At 53.3% G+C, this 24,373-nt stretch overlaps 1 protein-coding gene across 1 annotated transcript in view; it reads left to right on the top strand.

The window, feature by feature from the left end:
- Positions 1-24,373, top strand: part of SLC27A4 (solute carrier family 27 member 4) — a 153,785-nt gene that overhangs the window by 116,810 nt on the left and 12,602 nt on the right. The window contains exons 11-12 of the mRNA XM_078646644.1: positions 11,236-11,400; positions 18,735-18,881. Coding sequence (XP_078502770.1) covers positions 11,236-11,400; positions 18,735-18,881 — 312 coding nt within the window. The remainder of the gene's footprint in view (positions 1-11,235; positions 11,401-18,734; positions 18,882-24,373) is intronic.

Below are 24,373 nucleotides of genomic sequence, written 5' to 3' on the forward strand. Positions count from 1 at the left end.
GTGCAGACTGCTGCAGGTCTGCACTCGTTCATCCAGGGCTCAGAACTGCTGTAGTCAGTGCAGACTGCGGCAGGTCTGCACTCGTTCATCCAGGGCTCAGAACTGCTGTAGTCAGTGCAGGCTGTGCCAGGTCTGCACACGTTCATCCAGGGCACAGAGCTTCTGTAGTCAGTGCAGACTGCGGCAGGTTTGCACTCGTTATTCCAGGGCTCAGAACTGCTGTAGTCTGTGCAGACTGCGCCAGGTCTGCACTCGTTCATCCAGGGCTCAGAACTGTTGTAGTCAGTGCAGACTGCGGCAGGCTTGCACTCATTCATCCAGGGCTCAGAACTGCTGTAGTCAGTGCAGACTCTGCCACGTCGGCACTCGTTATTCCAGGGCTCAGAACTGCTGTAGTCCGTGCAGACTGCGCCAGGTCTGCACTCGTTCATCCAGGGCTCAGAACTGCTGTAGTCCATGCAGACTGCGCCAGGTTTGCACTCGTTATTCCAGGGCTCAGAACTGCTGTAGTCGGTGCCGACTGCGCCAGGTCTGCACTCGTTCATCCAGGGCTCAGAACTGCTGTAGTCAGTGCAGACTGCGCCAGGTCTGCACTCGTTCATCCAGGGCTTAGACCTGCTGTAGTCGGTGCAGACTGTGCCAGGTTGGCATTCGTTCAACCAGGGCTCAGAACTGCTGTAGTCGGTGCAGACTGCGCCAGGTCTGCACTCGTTCATCCAGGGCGCAGAACTGCTGTAGTCAGTGCAGACTTTTCCAGGTCTGCACTCGTTCATCCAGGGCTTAGACCTGCTGTAGTCGGTGCAGACTGTGCCAGGTCTGCACTCGTTCAACCAGGGCTCAGAACTGCTGTAGTTGGTGCAGACTGTGGCAGGTTTGCACTCGTTCATCCAGGCTCAGAACTGCTGGCAGTCCGCACTCGATCAACAAGGGCTCATAACTGCTGTAGTCAGTGCATACTGCGCCAGGTCTGCACTCGTTCCTCCAGGGCTCAGAACTGCTGTAGTCCATGCAGACTGCCCCAGGTTTGCACTCCTTCATCCAGGGCTCAGAACTGTTGTAGTTATGGCAGACCGCGGCAGGTCTGCACTCGTTCATCCAGGGCTCAGAGCTGCTGTAGTCGGTGTAGACTGTGGCAGGTTTGCACTCATTCCTCCAGGGCTAAGAACTGCTGTAGTCTGTGCAGACTGCGCCAGGTCCGCACTCGTTCAACCAGGACTTAGAACTGCTGTAGTCTGTGCAGACTGCGCCAGGTCTGCACTCGTTCTGCCAGGGCTTAGAACTGCTGTAGTCAGTGCAGACTGCGCCAGGTCTGCACTCGTTCATCCAGGGCTCAGAGCTTCTGTAGTCAGTGCAGACTGCGCCAGGTCTGCACTCGTTCATCCAGGACTCAGAGCTTCTGTAGTCCGTGCAGACTGCGCCAGGTCTGCACTCGTTCATCCAGGGCTCAGAACTGCTGTAGTCAGTGCAGGCTGTGCCAGGTCTGCACTCGTTCATCCAGGGCTCAGAGCTTCTGTAGTCAGTGCAGACTGCGGCAGGTTTGCACTCGTTATTCCAGGGCTCAAAACTGCTGTAGTCGGTGCAGACTGCGGCAGGTTTGTACTCGTTCATCCAGGGCTCAGAACTGCTGTAGTCAGTGCAGGCTGTGCCAGGTCTGCACTCGTTCATCCAGGGCTCAGAGCTTCTGTAGTCAGTGCAGACTGCGGCAGGTTTGTACTCGTTCATCCAGGGCTCAGAACTGCTGTAGTCGGTGCAGACTGCGGCAGGTTTGTACTCGTTCATCCAGGGCTCAGAACTGCTGTAGTCAACCTGCACTCGTTCATCCAGGGCTCAGAACTGCTGTAGTCAGTGCAGGCTGTGCCAGGTCTGCACTCGTTCATCCAGGGCTCAGAGCTTCTGTAGTCAGTGCAGACTGCGGCAGGTTTGCACTCGTTATTCCAGGGCTCAGAACTGCTGTAGTCAGTGCAGACTGCTGCAGGTCTGCACTCGTTCATCCAGGGCTCAGAACTGCTGTAGTCAGTGCAGACTGCGGCAGGTCTGCACTCGTTCATCCAGGGCTCAGAACTGCTGTAGTCAGTGCAGGCTGTGCCAGGTCTGCACACGTTCATTCAGGGCACAGAGCTTCTGTAGTCAGTGCAGACTGCGGCAGGTTTGCACTCGTTATTCCAGGGCTCAGAACTGCTGTAGTCTGTGCAGACTGCGCCAGGTCTGCACTCGTTCATCCAGGGCTCAGAACTGTTGTAGTCAGTGCAGACTGCGGCAGGCTTGCACTCATTCATCCAGGGCTCAGAACTGCTGTAGTCAGTGCAGACTCTGCCACGTCGGCACTTGTTATTCCAGGGCTCAGAACTGCTGTAGTCCGTGCAGACTGTGCCAGGTCTGCACTCGTTCATCCAGGGCTCAGAACTGCTGTAGTCCATGCAGACTGCGCCAGGTTTGCACTCGTTATTCCAGGGCTCAGAACTGCTGTAGTCGGTGCCGACTGCGCCAGGTCTGCACTCGTTCATCCAGGGCTCAGAACTGCTGTAGTCAGTGCAGACTGCGCCAGGTCTGCACTCGTTCATCCAGGGCTTAGACCTGCTGTAGTCGGTGCAGACTGTGCCAGGTTGGCATTCGTTCAACCAGGGCTCAGAACTGCTGTAGTCGGTGCAGACTGCGCCAGGTCTGCACTCGTTCATCCAGGGCGCAGAACTGCTGTAGTCAGTGCAGACTTTTCCAGGTCTGCACTCGTTCATCCAGGGCTTAGACCTGCTGTAGTCGGTGCAGACTGTGCCAGGTCTGCACTCGTTCAACCAGGGCTCAGAACTGCTGTAGTTGGTGCAGACTGTGGCAGGTTTGCACTCGTTCATCCAGGCTCAGAACTGCTGGCAGTCCGCACTCGATCAACAAGGGCTCATAACTGCTGTAGTCAGTGCATACTGCGCCAGGTCTGCACTCGTTCCTCCAGGGCTCAGAACTGCTGTAGTCCATGCAGACTGCCCCAGGTTTGCAGTCCTTCATCCAGGGCTCAGAACTGTTGTAGTTAGGGCAGACCGCGGCAGGTTTGCACTCGTTCATCCAGGGCTCAGAACTTTTGTAGTTATGGCAGACCGCGGCAGGTCTGCACTCGTTCATCCAGGGCTCAGAGCTGCTGTAGTCGGTGCAGACTGTGGCAGGTTTGCACTCATTCCTCCAGGGCTAAGAACTGCTGTAGTCTGTGCAGACTGCGCCAGGTCCGCACTCGTTCAACCAGGGCTTAGAACTGCTGTAGTCTGTGCAGACTGCGCCAGGTCTGCACTCGTTCTGCCAGGGCTTAGAACTGCTGTAGTCAGTGCAGACTGCGCCAGGTCTGCACTCGTTCATCCAGGGCACAGAGCTTCTGTAGTCAGTGCAGACTGCGCCAGGTCTGCACTCGTTCATCCAGGACTCAGAGCTTCTGTAGTCCGTGCAGACTGCGCCAGGTCTGCACTCGTTATTCCAGGGCTCAGAACTGCTGTAGTCGGTGCAGACTGCGCCAGGTCTGCACTCGTTCATCCAGGGCTCAAAACTGCTGTATTCAGTGCAGACTGCGCCAGGTCTGCACTCGTTCATCCAGGGCTCAGAATCGCTGTAGTCGGTGCAGACTGTTTCAGGTCTGCACTCGTTAATCAAGGGCTCAGCACTGCGTTAGTCAGTGCAGACTGCGGCAGGTTTGCACTCGTTATTCCAGAGCTCAGAACTGCTGTAGTCGGTGCAGACTGCGCCAGGTCTGCACTTGTTCATCCAGGGCTCAGAACTGCTGTAGTCGGTGCAGACTGCGCCAGGTCAGCACTCGTTCATCCAGGGCTCAGAACTGCTCTAGTCAGTGCAGACTGCGCCAGGTCTGCACTCGTTCATCCAGGGCTCAGAACTGCTGTAGTCAGTGCAGACCACGGCAGGTCTGCACTCGTTCCTCCAGGGCTAAGAACTGCTGTAGTCAGTGCAGACTGCGCCAGGTCTGCACTCGTTATTCCAGGGCTCAGAACTGCTGTAGTCGGTGCAGACTGCGCCAGGTCAGCACTCGTTCATCCAGGGCTCAGAACTGCTGTAGTCTGTGCAGACTGCGGCAAGTTTGCACTCGTTCATCCAGGGCTCAGAACTGCTGTAGTCTGAGCAGACTGCGGCAGGTCTGCACTCGTTCATCCAGGGCTCAGAACTGCTGTAGTCCATGTAGACTGCGTCAGGTTTGCACTCGTTCATCCAGGGCTCAGAACTACTGTAGTCTGTGCAGACTGCGGATGGTCTGCACTCGTTCCTCCAGAGCTAAGAACTGCTGTAGTTGGTGCAGACTGCGGCAGGTTTGCACTCGTTATTCCAGAGCTCAGAACTGCTGTAGTCCGTGTAGACTACACCAGGTCTGCACTCATTCATCCATGGCTCAGAACTGCTGTAGTCAGTGCAGACTGCGGAAGGTCTGCACTCGTTCCTCCAGAGCTAAGAACTGCTGTAGTCTGTGCAGACTGCGCCAGGTCTGCACTCGTTCATTCAGGGCTCAGAACTGCTGTAGTCGGTGCAGACTGCGGCAGGTCTGCACTCGTTCATCCAGGGCTCAGAACTGCTGTAGTCAGTGCAGGCTGTGCCAGGTCTGCACTCGTTCATCCAGGGCTCAGAGCTTCTGTAGTCAGTGCAGACTGTGGCTGGTTTGCACTCGTTATTCCAGGGCTCAGAATTGCTGTAGTCGGTGCAGACTGTGGCAGGTTTGTACTCGTTCATCCAGGGCTCAGAACTGCTGTAGTCAGTGCAGGCTGTGCCAGGTCTGCACTCGTTCATCCAGGGCTCAGAGCTTCTGTAGTCAGTGCAGACTGCGGCAGGTTTGTACTCGTTCATCCAAGGCTCAGAACTGCTGTAGTCGGTGCAGACTGCGGCAGGTTTGTACTCGTTCATCCAGGGCTCAGAACTGCTGTAGTCAGTGCAGACTGCTGCAGGTCTGCACTCGTTTATCCAGGGCTCAGAACTGCTGTAGTCAGTGCAGACTGCGCCAGGTCTGCACTCGTTCATCCAGGGCTCAGAGCTTCTGTAGTCAGTGCAGACTGCGGCAGGTTTGCACTCGTTATTCCAGGGCTCAGAACTGCTGTAGTCAGTGCAGACTGCTGCAGGTCTGCACTCGTTCATCCAGGGCTCAGAACTGCTGTAGTCAGTGCAGGCTGTGCCAGGTCTGCACTCGTTCATCCAGGGCTCAGACCTTCTGTAGTCAGTGCAGACTGTGGCTGGTTTGCACTCGTTATTCCAGGGCTCAGAACTGCTGTAGTCGGTGCAGACTGCGGCAGGTTTGCACTCGTTATTCCAGGGCTCAGAACTGCTGTAGTCTGTGCAGACTGCGCCAGGTCTGCACTCGTTCATCCAGGGCTCAGAACTGTTGTAGTCCGTGCAGACTGCGGCAGGCTTGCACTCATTCATCCAGGGCTCAGAACTGCTGTAGTCAGTGCAGACTCTGCCAGGTCGGCACTCGTTATTCCAGGTGCTCAGAACTGCTGTAGTCCGTGCAGACTGCGCCAGGTCTGCACTCGTTCATCCAGGGCTCAGAACTGCTGTAGTCCATGCAGACTGCACCAGGTTTGCACTCGTTATTCCAGGGCTCAGAACTGCTGTAGTCAGTGCCGACTGCGCCAGGTCTGCACTCGTTCATCCAGGGCTCAGAACTGCTGTAGTCAGTGCAGACTGCACCAGGTCTGCACTTGTTATTCCAGGGCTCAGAACTTCTGTATTCAGTGCAGACTGCGCCAGGTCTGTACTCGTTCATCCAGGGCTCAGAACCGCTGTAGTCGGTGCAGACTGTGCCAGGTCTGCACTCGTTCATCAAGGGCTCAGCACTGCGTTAGTCGGTGCAGACTGCGGCAGGTTTGCACTCGTTATTCCAGAGCTCAGAACTGCTGTAGTCGGTGCAGACTGCGCCAGGTCTGCACTCGTTCATCCAGGGCGCAGAACTGCTGTAGTCAGTGCAGATTGCGGAAGGTCTGCACTCGTTCATCCAGGTCTTAGACCTGCTGTAGTCGGTGTAGACTGTGCCAGGTCGGCATTCGTTCAACTAGGGCTCAGAACTGCTGTAGTCGGTGCAGACTGCGCCAGGTCTGCACTCGTTCATCCAGGGCTTAGACCTGCTGTAGTCGGTGCAGACTGTGGCAGGTCTGCACTCGATCATCCAGGGCTCATAACTGCTGTAGTCAGTGCATACTGCGCCAGGTCTGCACTCGTTCCTCCAGGGCTCAGAACTGCTGTAGTCCATGCAGACTGCCCCAGGTTTGCACTCCTTCATCCAGGGCTCAGAACTGTTGTAGTTAGGGCAGACCGCCGCAGGTTTGCACTCGTTCATCCAGGGCTTAGACCTGCTGTAGTCGGTGCAGACTGTGCCAGGTCGGCATTCGTTCAACTAGGGCTCAGAACTGCTGTAGTCGGTGCAGACTGCGCCAGGTCTGCACTCGTTCATCCAGGGCGCAGAACTGCTGTAGTCAGTGCAGACTTTTCCAGGTCTGCACTCGTTCAACCAGGGCTCAGAACTGCTGTAGTTGGTGCAGACTGTGGCAGGTTTGCACTCGTTCATCCAGGCTCAGAACTGCTGGCAGTCTGCACTCGATCATCCAGGGCTCATAACTGCTGTAGTCCATGCAGACTGCCCCAGGTTTGCACTCCTTCATCCAGGGCTCAGAACTGTTGTAGTTAGGGCAGACCGCGGCAGGTTTGCACTCGTTCATCCAGGGCTCAGAACTGTTGTAGTTATGGCAGACCGCGGCAGGTCTGCACTCGTTCATCCAGGGCTCAGAGCTGCTGTAGTCGGTGCAGACTGTGGCAGGTTTGCACTCATTCCTCCAGGGCTAAGAACTGCTGTAGTCTGTGCAGACTGCGCCAGGTCCGCACTCTTTCAACCAGGGCTTAGAACTGCTGTAGTCTGTGCAGACTGCGCCAGGTCTGCACTCGTTCTGCCAGGGCTTAGAACTGCTGTAGTCAGTGCAGACTGCGCCAGGTCTGCACTCGTTTATCCAGGGCTCAGAGCTTCTGTAGTCAGTGCAGACTGCGCCAGGTCTGCACTCATTATTCCAGGGCTCAGAACTACTGTAGTCAGTGCAGACTGCGGCAGGTTTGCACTCGTTATTCCAGAGCTCATAACTGCTGTAGTCGGTGCAGACTGCGCCAGGTCTGCACTCGTTCATCCAGGGCTCAGAACTGCTGTAGTCCGTGCAGACTGCGCCAGGTCTGCACTCGTTCATCCAGGGCTTAGACCTGTTTAGTCAGTGCAGACTGTGCCAGGTCGGCATTCGTTCAACCAGGGCTCAGAACTGCTGTAGTCCATGCAGACTGCGCCAGGTTTGCACTCGTTCAACCAGGGCTCAGAACTGCTGTAGTCAGTGCAGACTGCGCCAGGTCTGCACTCGTTCATCCAGGGCTCAGAACTGCTGTAGTAGGTGCAGACTGCGCCAGGTCTGCACTCGTTCGTCCAGGGCTCCGAACTGCTGTAGTCGGTGCAGACTGCGCCAGGTCTGCACTCATTTATCCAGGGCTCAGAACTGCTGTAGTCAGTGCAGATTGCGGCAGGTCTGCACTCATTTATCCAGGGCTCAGAACTGCTGTAGTCAGTGCAGATTGCGGCAGGTCTGCACTTGTTCATCCAGGGCTCAGAACTACTGTAGTCTGTGCAGACTGCGGATGGTCTGCACTCGTTCCTCCAGAGCTAAGAACTGCTGTAGTCCGTGTAGACTACACCAGGTCTGCACTCATTCATCCATGGCTCAGAACTGCTGTAGTCAGTGCAGACTGCGGAAGGTCTGCACTCGTTCCTCCAGAGCTAAGAACTGCTGTAGTCTGTGCAGACTGCGCCAGGTCTGCACTCGTTCATTCAGGGCTCAGAACTGCTGTAGTCGGTGCAGACTGCGGCAGGTTTGCACTCGTTCATCCGGGGCTCAGAACTACTGTAGTCAGTGCAGACTGCTGCAGGTCTGCACTCGTTCATCCAGGGCTCAGAACTGCTGTAGTCAGTGCAGGCTGTGCCAGGTCTGCACTCGTTCATCCAGGGCTCAGAGCTTCTGTAGTCAGTGCAGACTGTGGCTGGTTTGCACTCGTTATTCCAGGGCTCAGAACTTCTGTAGTCGGTGCAGACTGCGGCAGGTTTGTACTCGTTCATCCAGGTCTCAGACCTGCTGTAGTCAGTGCAGGCTGTGCCAGGTCTGCACTCGTTCATCCAGGGCTCAGAGCTTCTGTAGTCAGTGCAGACTGCGGCAGGTTTGTACTCGTTCATCCAGGGCTCAGAACTGCTGTAGTCAGTGCAGACTCCTGCAGGTCTGCACTCGTTCATCCAGGGCTCAGAACTGCTGTAGTCAGTGCAGGCTGTGCCAGGTCTGCACTCGTTCATCCAGGGCTCAGAGCTTCTGTAGTCAGTGCAGACTGCGGCAGGTTTGCACTCGTTATTCCAGGGCTCAGAACTGCTGTAGTCAGTGCAGACTGCTGCAGGTCTGCACTCGTTCATCCAGGGCTCAGAACTGCTGTAGTCAGTGCAGGCTGTGCCAGGTCTGCACTCGTTCATCCAGGGCTCAGAGCTTCTGTAGTCAGTGCAGACTGCGGCAGGTCTGCACTCGTTATTCCAGGGCTCAGAACTGCTGTAGTCTGTGCAGACTGCGCCAGGTCTGCACTCGTTCATCCAGGGCTCAGAACTGTTGTAGTCAGTGCAGACTGCGGCAGGCTTGCACTCATTCATCCAGGGCTCACAACTGCTGTAGTCAGTGCAGACTCTGCCAGGTCGGCACTCGTTATTCCAGGGCTCAGAACTGCTGTAGTCAGTGCAGACTGCACCAGGTCTGCACTTGTTATTCCAGGGCTCAGAACTTCTGTATTCAGTGCAGACTGCGCCAGGTCTGCACTCGTTCATCCAGGGCTCAGAACCGCTGTAGTCGGTGCAGACTGTGCCAGGTCTGCACTCGTTCATCAAGGGCTCAGCACTGCGTTAGTCGGTGCAGACTGCGGCAGGTTTGCACTCGTTATTCCAGAGCTCAGAACTGCTGTAGTCGGTGCAGACTGCGCCAGGTCTGCACTCGTTCATCCAGGGCGCAGAACTGCTGTAGTCAGTGCAGACTGCGCCAGGTCTGCACTCGTTCATCCAGGGCTTAGACCTGCTGTAGTCGGTGCAGACTGTGCCAGGTCGGCATTCGTTCAACTAGGGCTCAGAACTGCTGTAGTCGGTGCAGACTGCGCCAGGTCTGCACTCGTTCATCCAGGGCGCAGAACTGCTGTAGTCAGTGCAGACTTTTCCAGATCTGCACTCGTTCATCCAGGGCTTAGACCTGCTGTAGTCGGTGCAGGCTGTGCCAGGTCTGCACTCGTTCAACCAGGGCTCAGAACTGCTGTAGTTGGTGCAGACTGTGCCAGGTTTGCACTCGTTCATCCAGGCTCAGAACTGCTGGCAGTCCGCACTCGATCATCCAGGGCTCATAACTGCTGTAGTCAGTGCATACTGCGCCAGGTCTGCACTCGTTCCTCCAGGGCTCAGAACTGCTGTAGTCCATGCAGACTGCCCCAGGTTTGCACTCCTTCATCCAGGGCTCAGAACTGTTGTAGTTAGGGCAGACCGCGGCAGGTTTGCACTCGTTCATCCAGGGCTCAGAACTGTTGTAGTTATGGCAGACCGCGGCAGGTCTGCACTCGTTCATCCAGGGCTCAGAGCTGCTGTAGTCGGTGCAGACTGTGGCAGGTTTGCACTCATTCCTCCAGGGCTAAGAACTGCTGTAGTCTGTGCAGACTGCGCCAGGTCCGCACTCTTTCAACCAGGGCTTAGAACTGCTGTAGTCTGTGCAGACTGCGCCAGGTCTGCACTCGTTCTGCCAGGGCTTAGAACTGCTGTAGTCAGTGCAGACTGCGCCAGGTCTGCACTCGTTCATCCAGGGCTCAGAGCTTCTGTAGTCAGTGCAGACTGCGCCAGGTCTGCACTCATTATTCCAGGGCTCAGAACTGCTGTAGTCGGTGCAGACTGCGCCAGGTCTGCACTCGTTCATCCAGGGCTCAAAACTGCTGTATTCAGTGCAGACTGCGCCAGGTCTGCACTCGTTCATCCAGGGCTCAGAATCGCTGTAGTCGGTGCAGACTGTGCCAGGTCTGCACTCGTTAATCAAGGGCTCAGCACTGCGTTAGTCAGTGCAGACTGCGGCAGGTTTGCACTCGTTATTCCAAAGCTCAGAACTGCTGTAGTCGGTGCAGACTGCGCCAGGTCTGCACTCGTTCATCCAGGGCTCAGAGCTGCTGCAGTTGGTGCAGACTGCGGCAGGTTTGCACTCATTATTCCAGGGCTCAGAACTGCTGTAGTCCGTGCAGACTGCGCCAGGTCTGCACTCGTTCATCCAGGGCTCAGAACTGCTGTAGTCCGTGCAGACTGCGCCAGGTCTGCACTCGTTCATCCAGGGCTCAGAGCTGCTGTAGTTGGTGCAGACTGCGGCAGGTTTGCACTCATTCATCCAGGGCTCAGAACTGCTGTAGTCGGTGCAGACTGCGCCAGGTCTGCACTCATTATTCCAGGGCTCAGAACTGCTGTAGTCCGTGCAGACTGCGCCAGGTCTGCACTCGTTCATCCAGGGCTTAGACCTGCTGTAGTCAGTGCAGACTGTGCCAGGTCGGCATTCGTTCAACCAGGGCTCAGAACTGCTGTAGTCCATGCAGACTGCGCCAGGTTTGCACACGTTTAACCAGGGCTCAGAACTGCTGTAGTCAGTGCAGACTGCGCCAGGTCTGCACTCGTTCATCCAGGGCTCAGAGCTGCTGTAGTTGGTGCAGACTGCGGCAGGTTTGCACTCATTCATCCAGGGCTCAGAACTGCTGTAGTCGGTGCAGACTGCGCCAGGTCTGCACTCATTCATCCAGGGCTCAGAACTGCTGTAGTCAGTGCAGATTGCGGCAGGTTTGCACTCGTTCAACCAGGGCTCAGAACTGCTGTAGTCAGTGCAGACTGCGCCAGGTCTGCACTCGTTCATCCAGGGCTCAGAACTGTTGAAGTCAGTGCAGACTGCGCCAGGTCTGCACTCGTTCATCCAGCGCTTAGAACTGCTGTAGTCGGTGCAGACTGCGGCAGACCTTCACTCATTCATCCGTTGGTCAGAGCTCTTCTAGTCAGTGCAGATTGTGGCAGACCTGCACTCGTTCATCCAAGCACAGAACGTCTGTAGTTAGTGCAGATTGTGGCAGACCTCTATTGATTTCATGGGCTTCGAGCACCTGTAGTCAGTTCAGACTGGAGCAGAAGCATACTCACCCTTTTTTTCTCTTCCTTAGGGGATGTCTTGACAATGGACGAGTATGGATACATGTATTTTCGAGACCGCACTGGGGACACATTTCGATGGAAAGGCGAGAACGTTTCGACAACGGAGGTGGAGGGAACGCTGAGCCGCATCCTAAACATGGCCGATGTGGTGGTGTATGGCGTGGAAGTACCAGGTAGATTATTTATTTATTTATTTATTGAGTTTTATATAGCGCTGGCTAGACCGGGAGGTATTAGAGCGCTTTACATGAGGTGAGTTGCATAGGTTCACCGTTACACATTGTTACAGAAGGTACATCAATTACAAGTTACATACGTTGGTTCATGGCGTGTAGAAGGGTAGGGGGGTGATGTCAAAGGGCGACGGGGAGGGAGATTAAGCAGAGAATAGGCACAAGGAAGAACAAAGCAGGAAGGGGGAGAGAGATTCATGGGAGAGAGAAAGGAAAAAGTACACAGAAGAATGAATGAAAGGAGGGAAGAGGTGGGGAAGGGGGTAGGAGGCACGTAGAGGAGATGAGGAGGTAACTGTGTCCGATGTCTGGCTGGGTGGGAGACGGCTCCCTGCATACTGTTCTGTCGCAATCAGAGGGCCTGGCAGTGAGTCTTGTTTCTGGGGCCCTTGGTGATCACGTGGCAGTATCTTTTGTTTCATCGGAGTCCCAGGGCCTCTTGTACTCTTCCTTTTCTGTCAGACACCCAGGTTACTTCTAGTTGCCCTGAGAACAGGCTGGGACTCTTTTCAAGGGCAGTCACTCCTCCTGCAGGGCTAGGCACTGAGGCAGACCTTCATCTCCTCCCGCAGGTTGTAGACGTCAGATGATGTCCTCACCTCTGGGAGTCTGGCTGTGAGGCAGACCCTCGTCTTCAGCGGGTTGTAGACCTCAGGTGATGTCCGCTCACCTCTGGAGACTGGCTGTGAGACAGACGCCAGCTCTGGTCACACGAGTCCTCAGATCTGAGGTGCACTCCTTACTTGGTCAAGAAGGACTTGAAACTATAACCAAGTGCGGTGGTTTATATCCCACTTTTCTAGCACATTTTCTGTACAGGGAAGTTTGATCCACTGTTGGATACTTCAGAACCGGTTTGGGGTGGTTCTCCTTCAAATGAAATTTCTGGGCTACTCTGACTTTTTGCAATGTGCTGTCTCACAGCAGGTGGCAGTGGGGCTGGCTCCAAACCAGAGTAGCCAAAACATTAGTACAATAAAATGTGTGTTCTCTGCACCTGTCTGACGCAATATTCAGAAACAGGCAAAAGGGTGGGCCCTGCCTAGGAACTTCCTCGACTTGAATACCCGGAACTTCAGCCCCAACCCCATCCGGAACACCCACCTCTCATGGCATGAGTGAAGGTGCCCCGTCTGCATCCTCCTCATTTCAGGGTCTGGGTCTCCAGCTGCAGCAATGCAGGCGTGTTAGAAATGGGATCCCCGGCTGGCCAGGGCTCGTGCCAAAGTCAGTCAGAGACCACCACTCCTAAGTCAGGGCAAGGGAGTTACACGCCAAGATAACCCCTGCTCACCCTCTAGGTAACGTGGCGCGAGCAGCAAGGCTAAACCTGGAGGCGATGTGAGTTAAGTATTTGCGCACGCACCCCAGCAACAACCCCCAAGGCCCACCACAAAGGAAACTCCACACCAGGTTATATAAAAATAGCCTTTGTATTATAATAAAAACACATTAGATAAAACACATACTGTTACAGTGTGCCAACAGGCACGGGCAGAATTTACAAGGGATATGTACAAGACAGGGCCACGTGGACCACTGTCAGGAATCAGCACTTTTAGAAGTAACACTTTTAGAAATAGCACTTAAATCACTGTAGCACACAACCAGTAACTACTGGTAACCAGGACCACACTAGCACCACCTGCACTAGGAGATAAACAACCACCTAAGTATCACAATACCTGTAGGGGTGTAAGAACATGGCACATGACGCATTAAAACACATTCAGAGGTGCAGGGGAGGAAAACACATGATGCCTAAAAACATTCAGAGGTGTAGCAATAACAATTGCGCAGAACTCACATTGGCACATCAATCATAAATGCGCCAGAATCACATTAGCCACAACCTGTGGCAGTCCCTAGGCCAACTGGCCTCTCTAGGGCTGGGACGCCCTGTGTCCCAAAGTCAGGCAGGCTGCGCCGGCAGCCAAGAACATAATCCTAAACGTGGCAGTAGCCCACAAAGTGCTGGGCAACTGGTGCAGACAATGATAGGGCAACATTGGAGCCTCGTGGGCTCAAGAACCACAACTTTGGCACTGCTGAGCCTCTCTGGGCTCTAGAACAAGGACTGGCCCTCCTGAGCCTCTCTCAGGCTCTTCAACACGAATTGGCACTCGAGCCTCTTAGGGCTCGCAAAATCACTGTGGCGCCGTGAGCCCCTCTCAGGGCTCGAAGAACAAATCTGGGCTGTGAGCCTCTCGTGGCTCAATAAACAACTGCGGGGCCCTGGAGCCTCGTGGGCTCTAAATAGACAAGGAATGCCCCGCGCAATGTAGGAGCCCCGCTCGGGGGCTCGAACGCAAAGATATGCCCCTGAGCCTCTCGGGCTCTCAATCGACAAAGGTGCGGCTTTCTGGGGCGGTGGGGCCCCTCACGGGCGACCCTCGAACACGTGGGGCGCCTCTGTTGGGAGTCCCCCCCCCCCCCCCTCTGGGGGACTCGAGATGCCGGTAATGCCCCCTTGAAGCCCTTGTGGCTTCACTCTAGCAATGAGCGCGAGATCGCGCTACCGGGGGGGGGGGGGGCGGACACCGACAATGTGTCCCGGCGCCCCTCCGTTCCCTTCTGCCCCACTCACCGGGTCTGGCGGCGGCTTGGCGTCTTCCCCCGGGGCTCTCCCTTCGCTGGGGAGCCTCTGCAGGCACGGCAGGCTGCTTCCTGCTTCTTCGGTACTCCCCCGATGATGCGGCGGGAGGCTCGGCCGGCTGGGCCTATCCCAGCGCGGCCTGGCGGTGACGCGGCAGCTCCTTCTTCTCGGCCCGGTGCTGCGGCGGTGATTTTCGAGGGGCAACGCCGGGTGGGCACCGGCTGGGTTAAATCACTTAAGGAATCGAGGTGGGCACTCGAAAATAAATCACGAGCACAGCAAGGCCAGCAAAAGCCGGGTGGGCACCGGCCAAAGGACACAAAGCGCTAGCAGCGAGGATAAAGCGCTCTCAAGCGCTAGAGGACAAAATAAAGCGCTCACAGCTGTATGGGCCAAATAAAGCGCTCTCAAGCGCTAGGCAAGGGATCTAAGCGCTCCCCAGCGCTGAAGGACAAGAGAGCAGCGCTCTCAGCGCTATAGGCACAGCAAAAGCTCCAGCAGGGTCTGGAGGCAGGCAGGGGGCAAAGCTGGGCCCAGAGCCAGCTCACTGGGTCTCCAGGCAGGGAGACAGTCCAAGTGGCGGTCCTCTGGCCCAGCAACAGCAGCAGCCCCCTCTGGCAGGATCCTGGAAGAGAACAGTTTCTGTGGGGACACAGCCCCATTTTTATACTAAAAATTCCTTTGTCTGTAGGTGCAGGGTGGGGGGGGAAACCAGTCGCAGCTGGTTTTGGAGCACCCTTGATGGCCCAACCACCCCTTTCATTCACTGGCAGGGCTAGGGTCATCAGTTGCACCACAGGGGGCGGAGCCAGCATTGTGTGGGGAAAGCCCAGCCCCATCAAGGAACCAGGTGCAGCCCTCCCCTCACATCACTCATGCTAATCTCACACTCACCACCGGGCAGACCCATCCAGACTTCCTGGAGCCAGGCTCACCAGCCAGCTCCAGCCAATCACTCTCCAGCACCCTCACTGCACACGTACAGCCATGTCTAGGAATGACACTTCCCCACTAGACACATACAAGCCGCACATACCGTTGCACAGCATTCATTCCCACGAGTTCACACATACCAAACTCGAGCCTGTACGCCCCACGCATCAGGAACTACCAGGGACACATACATTCCCCATGCATTCCTATGGGAGGGCAGGCCAGCCATACTACACGCACGCACTTTACACTGGGACACAGGGAAAAAGTGCGCAGAGACCCAAAAATCACTAACACAGGGTCACAAATAAAAGCAAAAAGTTTAGGGGTGAACCTGCCATAAGGGCCAAGTCCAACAAGGCGTTCCAGGTCCACTGTAGGGGGAAGCTGCCCTCACCCTCCATGTGTGTCATGTTAAACCAGGGGCTTCCAGTGTGTATCACACAGCCCCAGCACTCACTCACACAGCACACAGAGCCCTACTGCCAGACATGAACTGCACACTCAATGCACAGTCACACATGCAGCGTGCACAGACCCACGCAGCGTGCACAGACCCACGCAGCGTGCACAGACCCACGCAGCGTGCACAGACACACACTCATGCACATAGACACACTTTCAGCGTGCATATGGTATGTCAGCACAAGGTTCTGGGTTTCACATAACAGATTAACTTTACATGAGAGGGACCAGTCGACTGCTCTCACGACACCAAGAAAGAGGTCTGACTGCACTGTAGATTCAGAGGACAGGGTATTCTGATGTGCCCTTGGCAAGGACAGCAGGCCGTTGCCTCGTGTGACTGCATGTTTGGCGTGTCCCTCCAGGTCACAGGGCAGGTGGTGTCATGTATTCCTATAGGTTCTGAATCGATCCCCCTATTCCTGACCCTATTCTGGTTAAACTAACTATCAAGTTAACTAACAGTCAGCCCATGAGGCAAGAAAAGCCCCCATGATGCAGATACCGTTATCTGACGCAGCCACACTACGGCACAGGAACGTGTTATCTGATTAGGTCATAACGCTTGAGATCTAATTAGACAAGCGACATTCCTCCAGCCCCTGATAAGGCATACGACGTTCTCATAACAAATCAAACCTATGACAACCTGGAAAATCCGTGCGGCCATTGTTTTGATTTCACAGAGAACTTCAGTAAAAGAATGTGCTAACGAGCAAGTCGTATGACATCTTTATTGACGCATCTATGTCCATCCTTACGTCAATCCCGGCACCTTTAAGGTATAAATATTGCCGATCTTGCCCTATGCAAACACACGCGTGGTGACGAGACGGAGCAGCCATACTTGCCGAAGCCCAGAAGCAGAGCAGACCCCGCTGGCAGCAGCCCCGCCTTCCTGACGCGCTGAGAGACGCGCTGCTATCTCCTACCGAGAGACCCAGCACCGGCGCTTTCGGGCAGCCCTCGCAGGCAGCCTGGAATATCGAGACCAGAGAAAGAGATACCATTCCTCATTCATCCTAACTTCCAGGTACAGAACTGAATAACCCCTCACAGAGAATTCTTTAGTTATTCACTTGGCAAAAACAAACTTAACTTAAACTGTAACTTTCTATTCCCGCCCACGCATTAGGCTTAGGTCCGGTACACGGGGTAGGCGTATTTAGAAACACCAGTTGAGTACGTTTAGTCAAATGTATATGTGTATGTAAATATATTTTAATCATTTTAAACATCATATGGCTCAGAAACCATATAAATGTTTTTACAGTATTATTTTATACTATTGCTTTTAATGTATGCACTTTACTTAACTATAAGTATTGCAATAATATCGATCCATTTCTCTTGTACGAGAAAAGAGACTGATCAATAAATAACACCTTTTTATTGAACACACCCGTCTCTTCCTTTTCTCTACAATCTGATGAGACTAAGAATGCACGTACTGACTGAGTAAAATAATTGCCTTGTGCTCACACGACTCTGGAGATACACTCTTGATTAGGGGAGAGCAAAGTTGTCATGTTCTATGGTTGTCAGAAACTAAATCCCTTCTTGTCTAATCAGGGGAGTTAATTCTTTCCTGAACATTCGAGAAAGTTTCTAGCGAACTCTGAGCTACGCTGGCAAACCCGAAACTTAAGTCTAGTATCGACAGTAGTAGACCTAGTTAACGTCTGGCCTAGGCCTTTACTGCTGTAGGTATTATTCCAATGCGCAGAGCCTATTGGGAAGATAGGAACTACACTACAGTGGTGGACCACGCATTGTCAGGGACCGGCTTAGGCTTCTGGGCCCACGCTGGGTAAGCGTGGTGCTAGGGCCTAAATAAAAGGATGCCCCTATCGCATGCAGTCGGGACTCTGGGCAGGGGTACGTGCCCGCCCAGCATGCAGGGCACATGCCTAGCCCAACACCAGGTCACTTCCTTTGGATATTTCACTCCTCTGATGGGGCCGGTTTCACAGTTTGCCTCCTGTGTACAGAATGTCCCTGACCAGTGAGCGATGGATGGGTGACAACTGATTGAAGCCCAGTTTCCTGAAGAGCAAAGTTATGTGGCAGGTGCACAGGAGAGGGGTCAGCCCTGGCAGACCTGGTCTACAGATATTGGTAAGGAGCCCCTGGTAAAGGATATAGGTTTATGGATGGATAAGAAGTGTCTTCTTTTAAAGTCCACACAGAAAGTCCATGTCTTGTGGTTTATTTTGGAACAAAGTATGAATGCCACTAACCAAAGAAAGGTTGTGGCCCCAGCAGCGACCATCAATGCCCATCGAGTCCCCGGACACGCTCATTTGAATTTAGAAGTGAATACTGGGATTTAACCCAGCTGGGCTGCATCAAGATAAGGAAGACATCAAGGAAACCTAACTATAAGAGGGTGCTGTGAAATGCAGCCTCGTCCATCTGAGAACTATAGCAACTCTTTCCCCACCTACATTGTCTTCCTAGTGTCCCGGCTGTACTCGTCCGCGCCTGTGACCTGCATTACTACAGGCACCAGCTGCAGCTGGTAAAGAAAGTAGCAGCCTGGTTCCTCTCGCAGTTTCTGTGCTGGGACCAAGTTATGTTATGTTATAGGTAGTTTTATAGCGCGCTCAAATACTCAGGAAAAGAGGACGTACTTCCTCTTTTTTGACTCTGCCTGCCACTATCTAAACTCAGCAGCCATCTTGACTTGTCTAAACTGCGCAGCACAACATCACTCCATCATATTGGCGTGTCTAAAGCGCGTAGCACAAAATAAAATTTCACCATATTTGACAATCTCAAATTTGATCTATATCATCCTGAGGTCCAAATTCTATTATAGGACCTGTTTGTATATATCCTATATAATCGAAATATTGACGTCATAATTACCCAATCCACAGTCATTGTAGAATGCAGAAATGATGCATTTAATCGAAATGCCACATAAATGTAATAGTATTTGTGGATTCACTGTTCTGGATATTTTATGTACTTTGAGTTCATGATTCTGAAAGGAGTAAAGTAGTAGGCTAGGCAAAATGTCCCCAGAGATGGAGGGGGCATACCTAGTTGCGTCTGCACACAATACCTTCTCTATTGTGCCATCTCCTTTGGATTTATCGTATTGGTCATTATGTCGACATCTATAATTAACTAATCAAAATTCATTGTTAAAGTATAACATTGGCTTGATTAATTCAAACGCCACGTGTCTAATACTTGGTGTAGGTTCAAAATTTCCAACATACTGAGAAAAATATTGTTGCGTCCGAATGACTCTGCATTGCTTCTCTTCCAGGTACTGAGGGGAAGGCCGGGATGGCGGCCGTCGCTGACCCTCACGGCACTTGTGACTTGGAGAGGTTTGCCCGTGAGTTGCGCAAGTCCCTGCCAGTGTACGCCCACCCAGTGTTTTTGCGGCTGCTGCCAGAAGTCAACAAGACAGGTGAGTCCACACACCTTTCCTAGGACGGCCCCAAAACAAGAGTCTGGTGATCTGCTTGTCCTGCTGCTGTTTGGGTTTTATTCTAACCCCCTATAGCGTATACCCCGATAGTCTCAGCAGTGGCAGAAATGACTGAGCTCAGAATAGGCTGCTCCACTCCTCTGTAGTAGCATACGTCCATGAGCAGATCAAAAAAGGTGATGGGTGGAATGCCTAAATTAATCTCCAGCTGCTGTTTTTCTTCTACTGTTGCCACACCAGACATAGGGCCTGATTTAGATGTCGACAGACGGGTTACACTGTCACTGCTGTGACGGATATCCCGTCCGCTGAAGTATAAATGCTATTGTATCCTAGGGCCTCGTTTAGATCTCGGCGGACGGGTTACTCCATCACAACGGTGACGCATATCCCGTCCTCTGAAATATGAATGCTATTGTATCCTAGGGCCTGATTTAGATCTCGACGGACGGGTTACTCCATCACAATGGTGACGGATATCCCGTCCTCTGAAATATAAATGCTATTGTATCCTAGGGCCTGATTTAGATCTCGGCGGACGGGTTACTCAATCACAACGGCGACGGATATCTCGTCCTCTGAAATATAAATGCTATTGTATCCTATGGCCTGATTTAGATCTCGGCGGACGGGTTACTCCATCACAGCGGTGACAGATATCCCGTCCTCTGAAATATAAATGCTATTGTATCCTAGGGCCTGATTTAGGTCTCGGCGGACGGGTTACTCCATCACAACGGTGACGGATATCCCGTCCTCTGAAGTATAAGTGCTATTGTATCCTAGGGCCTGATTTAGATCTCGGCGGACGGGTTACTCCATCACAACGGCGACGGATATCTCGTCCTCTGAAATATAAATGCTATTGTATCCTGGGGCCTCATTTAGATCTCGACAGACAGGTTACTCCATCACAACGGTGACGGATATCCCGTCCTCTGAAATATAAATGCTATTGTATCCTTGGACGTGATTTAGATCTCGGCGGATGGGTTACTCCATCACAACGGTGATGGATATCCCGTCCTCTGAAGTATAAATGCCATTGTATCCAAGGGCCTGATTTAGATCTCGGCGGGCGGGTTACTCCATCACAACGGTGACGGATATCCCATCCTCTGAAATATAAATGCTATTGTATCCTGGGGCCTCATTTAGATCTCGACAGACAGGTTACTCCATCACAACGGTGACGGATATCCCGTCCTCTGAAATATAAATGCTATTGTATCCTTGGACGTGATTTAGATCTCGGCGGATGGGTTACTCCATCACAACGGTGACGGATATCCCGTCCTCTGAAGTATAAATGCTATTGTATCCTAGTGTTAGGAGAAGGACCAACTTCCACGGGAGCGAAGACAAATCCCTCCACCTCCAGGACACAGAAGCAAGAATGTGATAGATGATGACACACTCCTGTCTACTGTCCCCTAAAAGTATGAGGGAATTTACCCAAGGAGTGTCCACCACTCTCCTCATACGAGGGGTAACGAAAAACAGAAGGCGTCTCAGGGGATGGTCCAGGCTAGGAAATAAAACCAAGGTATAAACAATAACAATCCCCACAGTTACTCTGACTATTACGAACAAAACATTGACATGTGTGATTAACTCGATTGATCTTACCCCAAGTGTAGGTCAGGCGAGCTTCAACGATGAGTTCAGGATATAATGGACTGTAGATAATCCCTGTCTTGGCAAGGATAGTTGAACTCACGAAGGACTCACCACACCTCAGACGCAAACTCAAAAAGGGAGAAAAGGGAGTGAAGTGCACCACCCGGCTGCAAGGGGCAAACACAGCGGAGCAGTACAACCACACACATACACAACTCAAAAGATAAGAAGGGAGTGAGGTGCACCACCCGGCTGCAAGGGGCAAACACAGCGGAGCAGTACACTCTCAGGAGGAGAGACACCCGGCCCTTGAGGAAACAGGGCGGAGCGCTCACTCTCATAGGAGTACTCACAAACAGAATGCCCAAACAAAAAGGAATGAATTCAGCCCCCAGGAGAGAAGGGAATGAAGGCAACGAGCTGAATACGCCCGCGAAATGCGTGAGCGTTGGTAGGGCCGCCGCGTTCAGGGACACGCGGACAACGAGGAAATGCCGAGTGCCGGCTGGAGTTCAGGCACAACGCACCGGGGCGAAATATACACGGAACAAGGTGGCAGCACCAGGAAAAGAGCGAAGGGAACCTCTCCGAATCACCAGAGGTCCAACACACACACGAGCAGGAACCAGGAAGTGGAGAGGGGGCGTGGTCACGATGAAGTAAGCCAAGCAAAGGCTTCCTTCTGCCGCTCCTCCTTATTCACTATAGGGAGCGTCTACAAATGATCGCGCTCTCACAACCAGGGGTAGGTAAAAACTATCAAATCATAGGAAATCACACAAGTCAAGGCTGCTAAACCCTAACACCTAGGGCCTGATTTAGATCTCGGCGGACGGGTTACTCCATCTCAACGGTGACGGATATCCCGTCCTCTGAAATATAAATCCAACAGGAAATATGGGATTCATAGTTTGGCAGACAGGATATTGGTCACTGTTTTTCTTTGGGGGTGGGGGGGGTTTATATAGCGCAAAGTTACCCCGAAAGGTATCCTAGTGCTTTACATGAGCACCAGTAGCATTACAGACCAACACATTCATTTTGTTCGGCACGGGGGAGTTTTAAGTGATTTGCCCAGAATCACATGATGAGCGTCACCAGCTTTAAGGTCGACCGTCCAGCCGTTGTGATGGAGTAACCCGACCGCCGAGATCTAAATCTGGCCGAGCAACTTCAATCATATAGAAATCAGCCCTGGTTTTGCTGCAAAAGGAACAGTCCAGCTCGAAATGCCAGGGTTTGTCCTCTCTCGGATGAGAAGGCTCGCAACACCAGACTGGTGCAAGCCTTTGCCGTCCTTGTCAGTAATGAGATCTACCTTGATTCCTGTGGCAAAGCCCTTGAGTGCAAACCAGTGGGAGCCCGAGAGGCGTCTAGCCAATAATATGTTTAAGTGCAGTTTCGAACCGTTTGTGAACATTTCTTCTAAAAGATCATTTACGCAAACGCTTGAGAATTTCTCTATTTATGGATTATTCAAAACACAAGTTCAATACCAGTCCACCACTTGTTAGGTTGCGTCTGAAGATTTAATTTCAAGGATTCACAGTTGGTCCATTCTGAAACAGCAATGACTAATGTAAACTGTTTGCATTTTTTAACCCTCTTTGTAACGTTCGAGGCATGTGGGCTGCTGAATTCATATCTATAGCATAGATCGCCGCCTAGTGTTGGGTCCGGATGATTGCACATTGTTGTCCTGGAAGAGTCTTCGAAGTATCACGAGATAGGTGGCTCCTCCCCTGGACTACAGTGCGCATGGGCATCGACTCCATCCCCAGATTGTTTTTTTCCGCCATTGGGTTCGGATGTATATTCGACATCTCCAGTTCGGAATCGATATAGACTTTTCTTAAGGCCCGAAGGCCTTTTTCCTATACCGTCGGTATTGTTTCGCGTTCGGTCCCAGCTCTGTTCCGGCTCAGTTCCTGAGTCGGACGTCCAGAGGAGTTTCGTGGCTCTTCGGTGCTAGAGGCCCAGTCGACGCAGCAAGACTTTCAACGACACATCATGGAACGGAGCCCATTCAAGAAATGTCCCGTGTGCGGATCTAAGTACCCCCACATCGACGTCCACCCGGTGTGCAACAAGTGCCTGTCGCCGGACCACGATGAAGCCAACTGTATGGCTTGTTCCAGGTTTCGATCGAAGAAGACGATTCGACTTCGGCGCGTGGCGCGCCAGGAGGCCCGGCAGTCGGCCCCGGCACCGGTGGACATCTTCGACAGGGAAGAAGCAGATGAGCACGAAGTTCATCTGCAAGTTTCCCCTCCGGCGGAGGAGATCGACTACGCATACGACGCGGACGTCGAGGTGGTCAATGCAGAAGAAGTCGTCGACGAGTTAGGAGACGACAATGAGGCCTATGGGGCCACGGAAGATAGCTCATGTGAAGAGCTAAGCCCCGATCGGAAAATCACTAAGGCTCAGGTCGAGGGATCGCCACACGGCCTTACCCAAGACCTTCCACCCAGATCCACGGCCTCGCCTACGGGCCCGGCTACGGACACTTCTGCGGAGCCGACGTTGGTCAAAACGAAACCGAAACTGAAACCTTCTGTGTAGACGAAAACGAAACTAACAGAGACGCCTTCGAAACAGAAGACGTCTGTCCCTCCGGCCGCCTCCTCCGCTCCTGATACGTCGGGGCAGCCAAAGCCGAAGAAGGCTGTCGACCTGGGGAAGTCGACCAAGGGCGCCGAGCCGAAGTCGGTCAAGGGCGCCGAGTCAAAGTCAATCAAGGGCGTCGATCCAAAATCGGCCAAGGGTGTCGGTCCGAAGACTGGGGCCCCACACGCAGTGGTCAAGGCCCCCGACACGAAAACGTCGGCGCCGAAGGCCGTCGGCACGGAAGGAGGGCACAGTGCGCCGAAAAGGGCTGATCCTCTACCTCGGCCGGATAAAACCAGGCATCGACGCTCGAGTCTTCCCTCGCTGGTGGACCGAAGACGTCTGTCGGGTCGACGAAACCGTACGCTTCCTTTACGAAGCAGGTGTTGGACTCCCTAAAACGCATCAGGAACAAGGCTTCCGCGGCCGCTCCGAAGGATGCTTCCACCACGAAGCCAGCTGCCACAACGCCAAAATCTTCGACGCCACTCCTGTTTACGTTGCCGCCGAAGGTAGCACCGAAGGCCTTCGTACCACGGCCGGTCGCAGAAGCGCCCGTGCAAGTGTCTGCGGCGTCGAAGCCTTCTCTGCCGCTTGGTAGCTTAAAGCATCGACAACCCTTGGTGGAGAAGCAGTCGGAACACTTTATCGACGCCGACACCGGGAAACTTACCCTCTACAAGAGGAAGATCACGGCAACCCAGCCTTTGGAGTCCTACACGATTCCTTTGAAGCGCAAGAAGCCTGCTGCGGACTCCCCAGTTCTGGTGGAGCCGCTTGCTCCACGGACTCCAAGAGTGGCTACACCCTCACCCACTTATTCAGATGTGGAGGGTGGAGAAGGTGATGACGAGGAGTATAACTTTCCTGCCAACACTGATCCTGAGGATCAGTAAGACTCATGGGAAGTTGCTGGTGACCTAGGGGATCAGCAAACTGCCCAGGACCCTCAGGTGTACAATGTCAAGACCTCTCCTACTGAGGATTCAACGGCATTTAATGCTCTAATTGAGAGGGCGGCTAAAAACCACGACGTCCAGCTACATGCTGACCCTATCGAAGTGGACTTCCTTTTTGATACCTTTTCCACAGCAGAAAAGACTGTCAAGACTCTTCCCATGCTGAAAGGGGTTCTAAAACATGCTGCAGACATTTTTAAGGAACCCACACGGGCCAGGGTGATCAACCCTAGGATTGAAAAGAAATATAAGCCGGCACCTGGCGACCCCACCTACATCAAG

This window comes from Lissotriton helveticus, chromosome 5_2, assembly GCF_964261635.1.
Source record: "Lissotriton helveticus chromosome 5_2, aLisHel1.1, whole genome shotgun sequence".
In the NCBI taxonomy this organism is placed as follows: domain Eukaryota; kingdom Metazoa; phylum Chordata; class Amphibia; order Caudata; family Salamandridae; genus Lissotriton; species Lissotriton helveticus.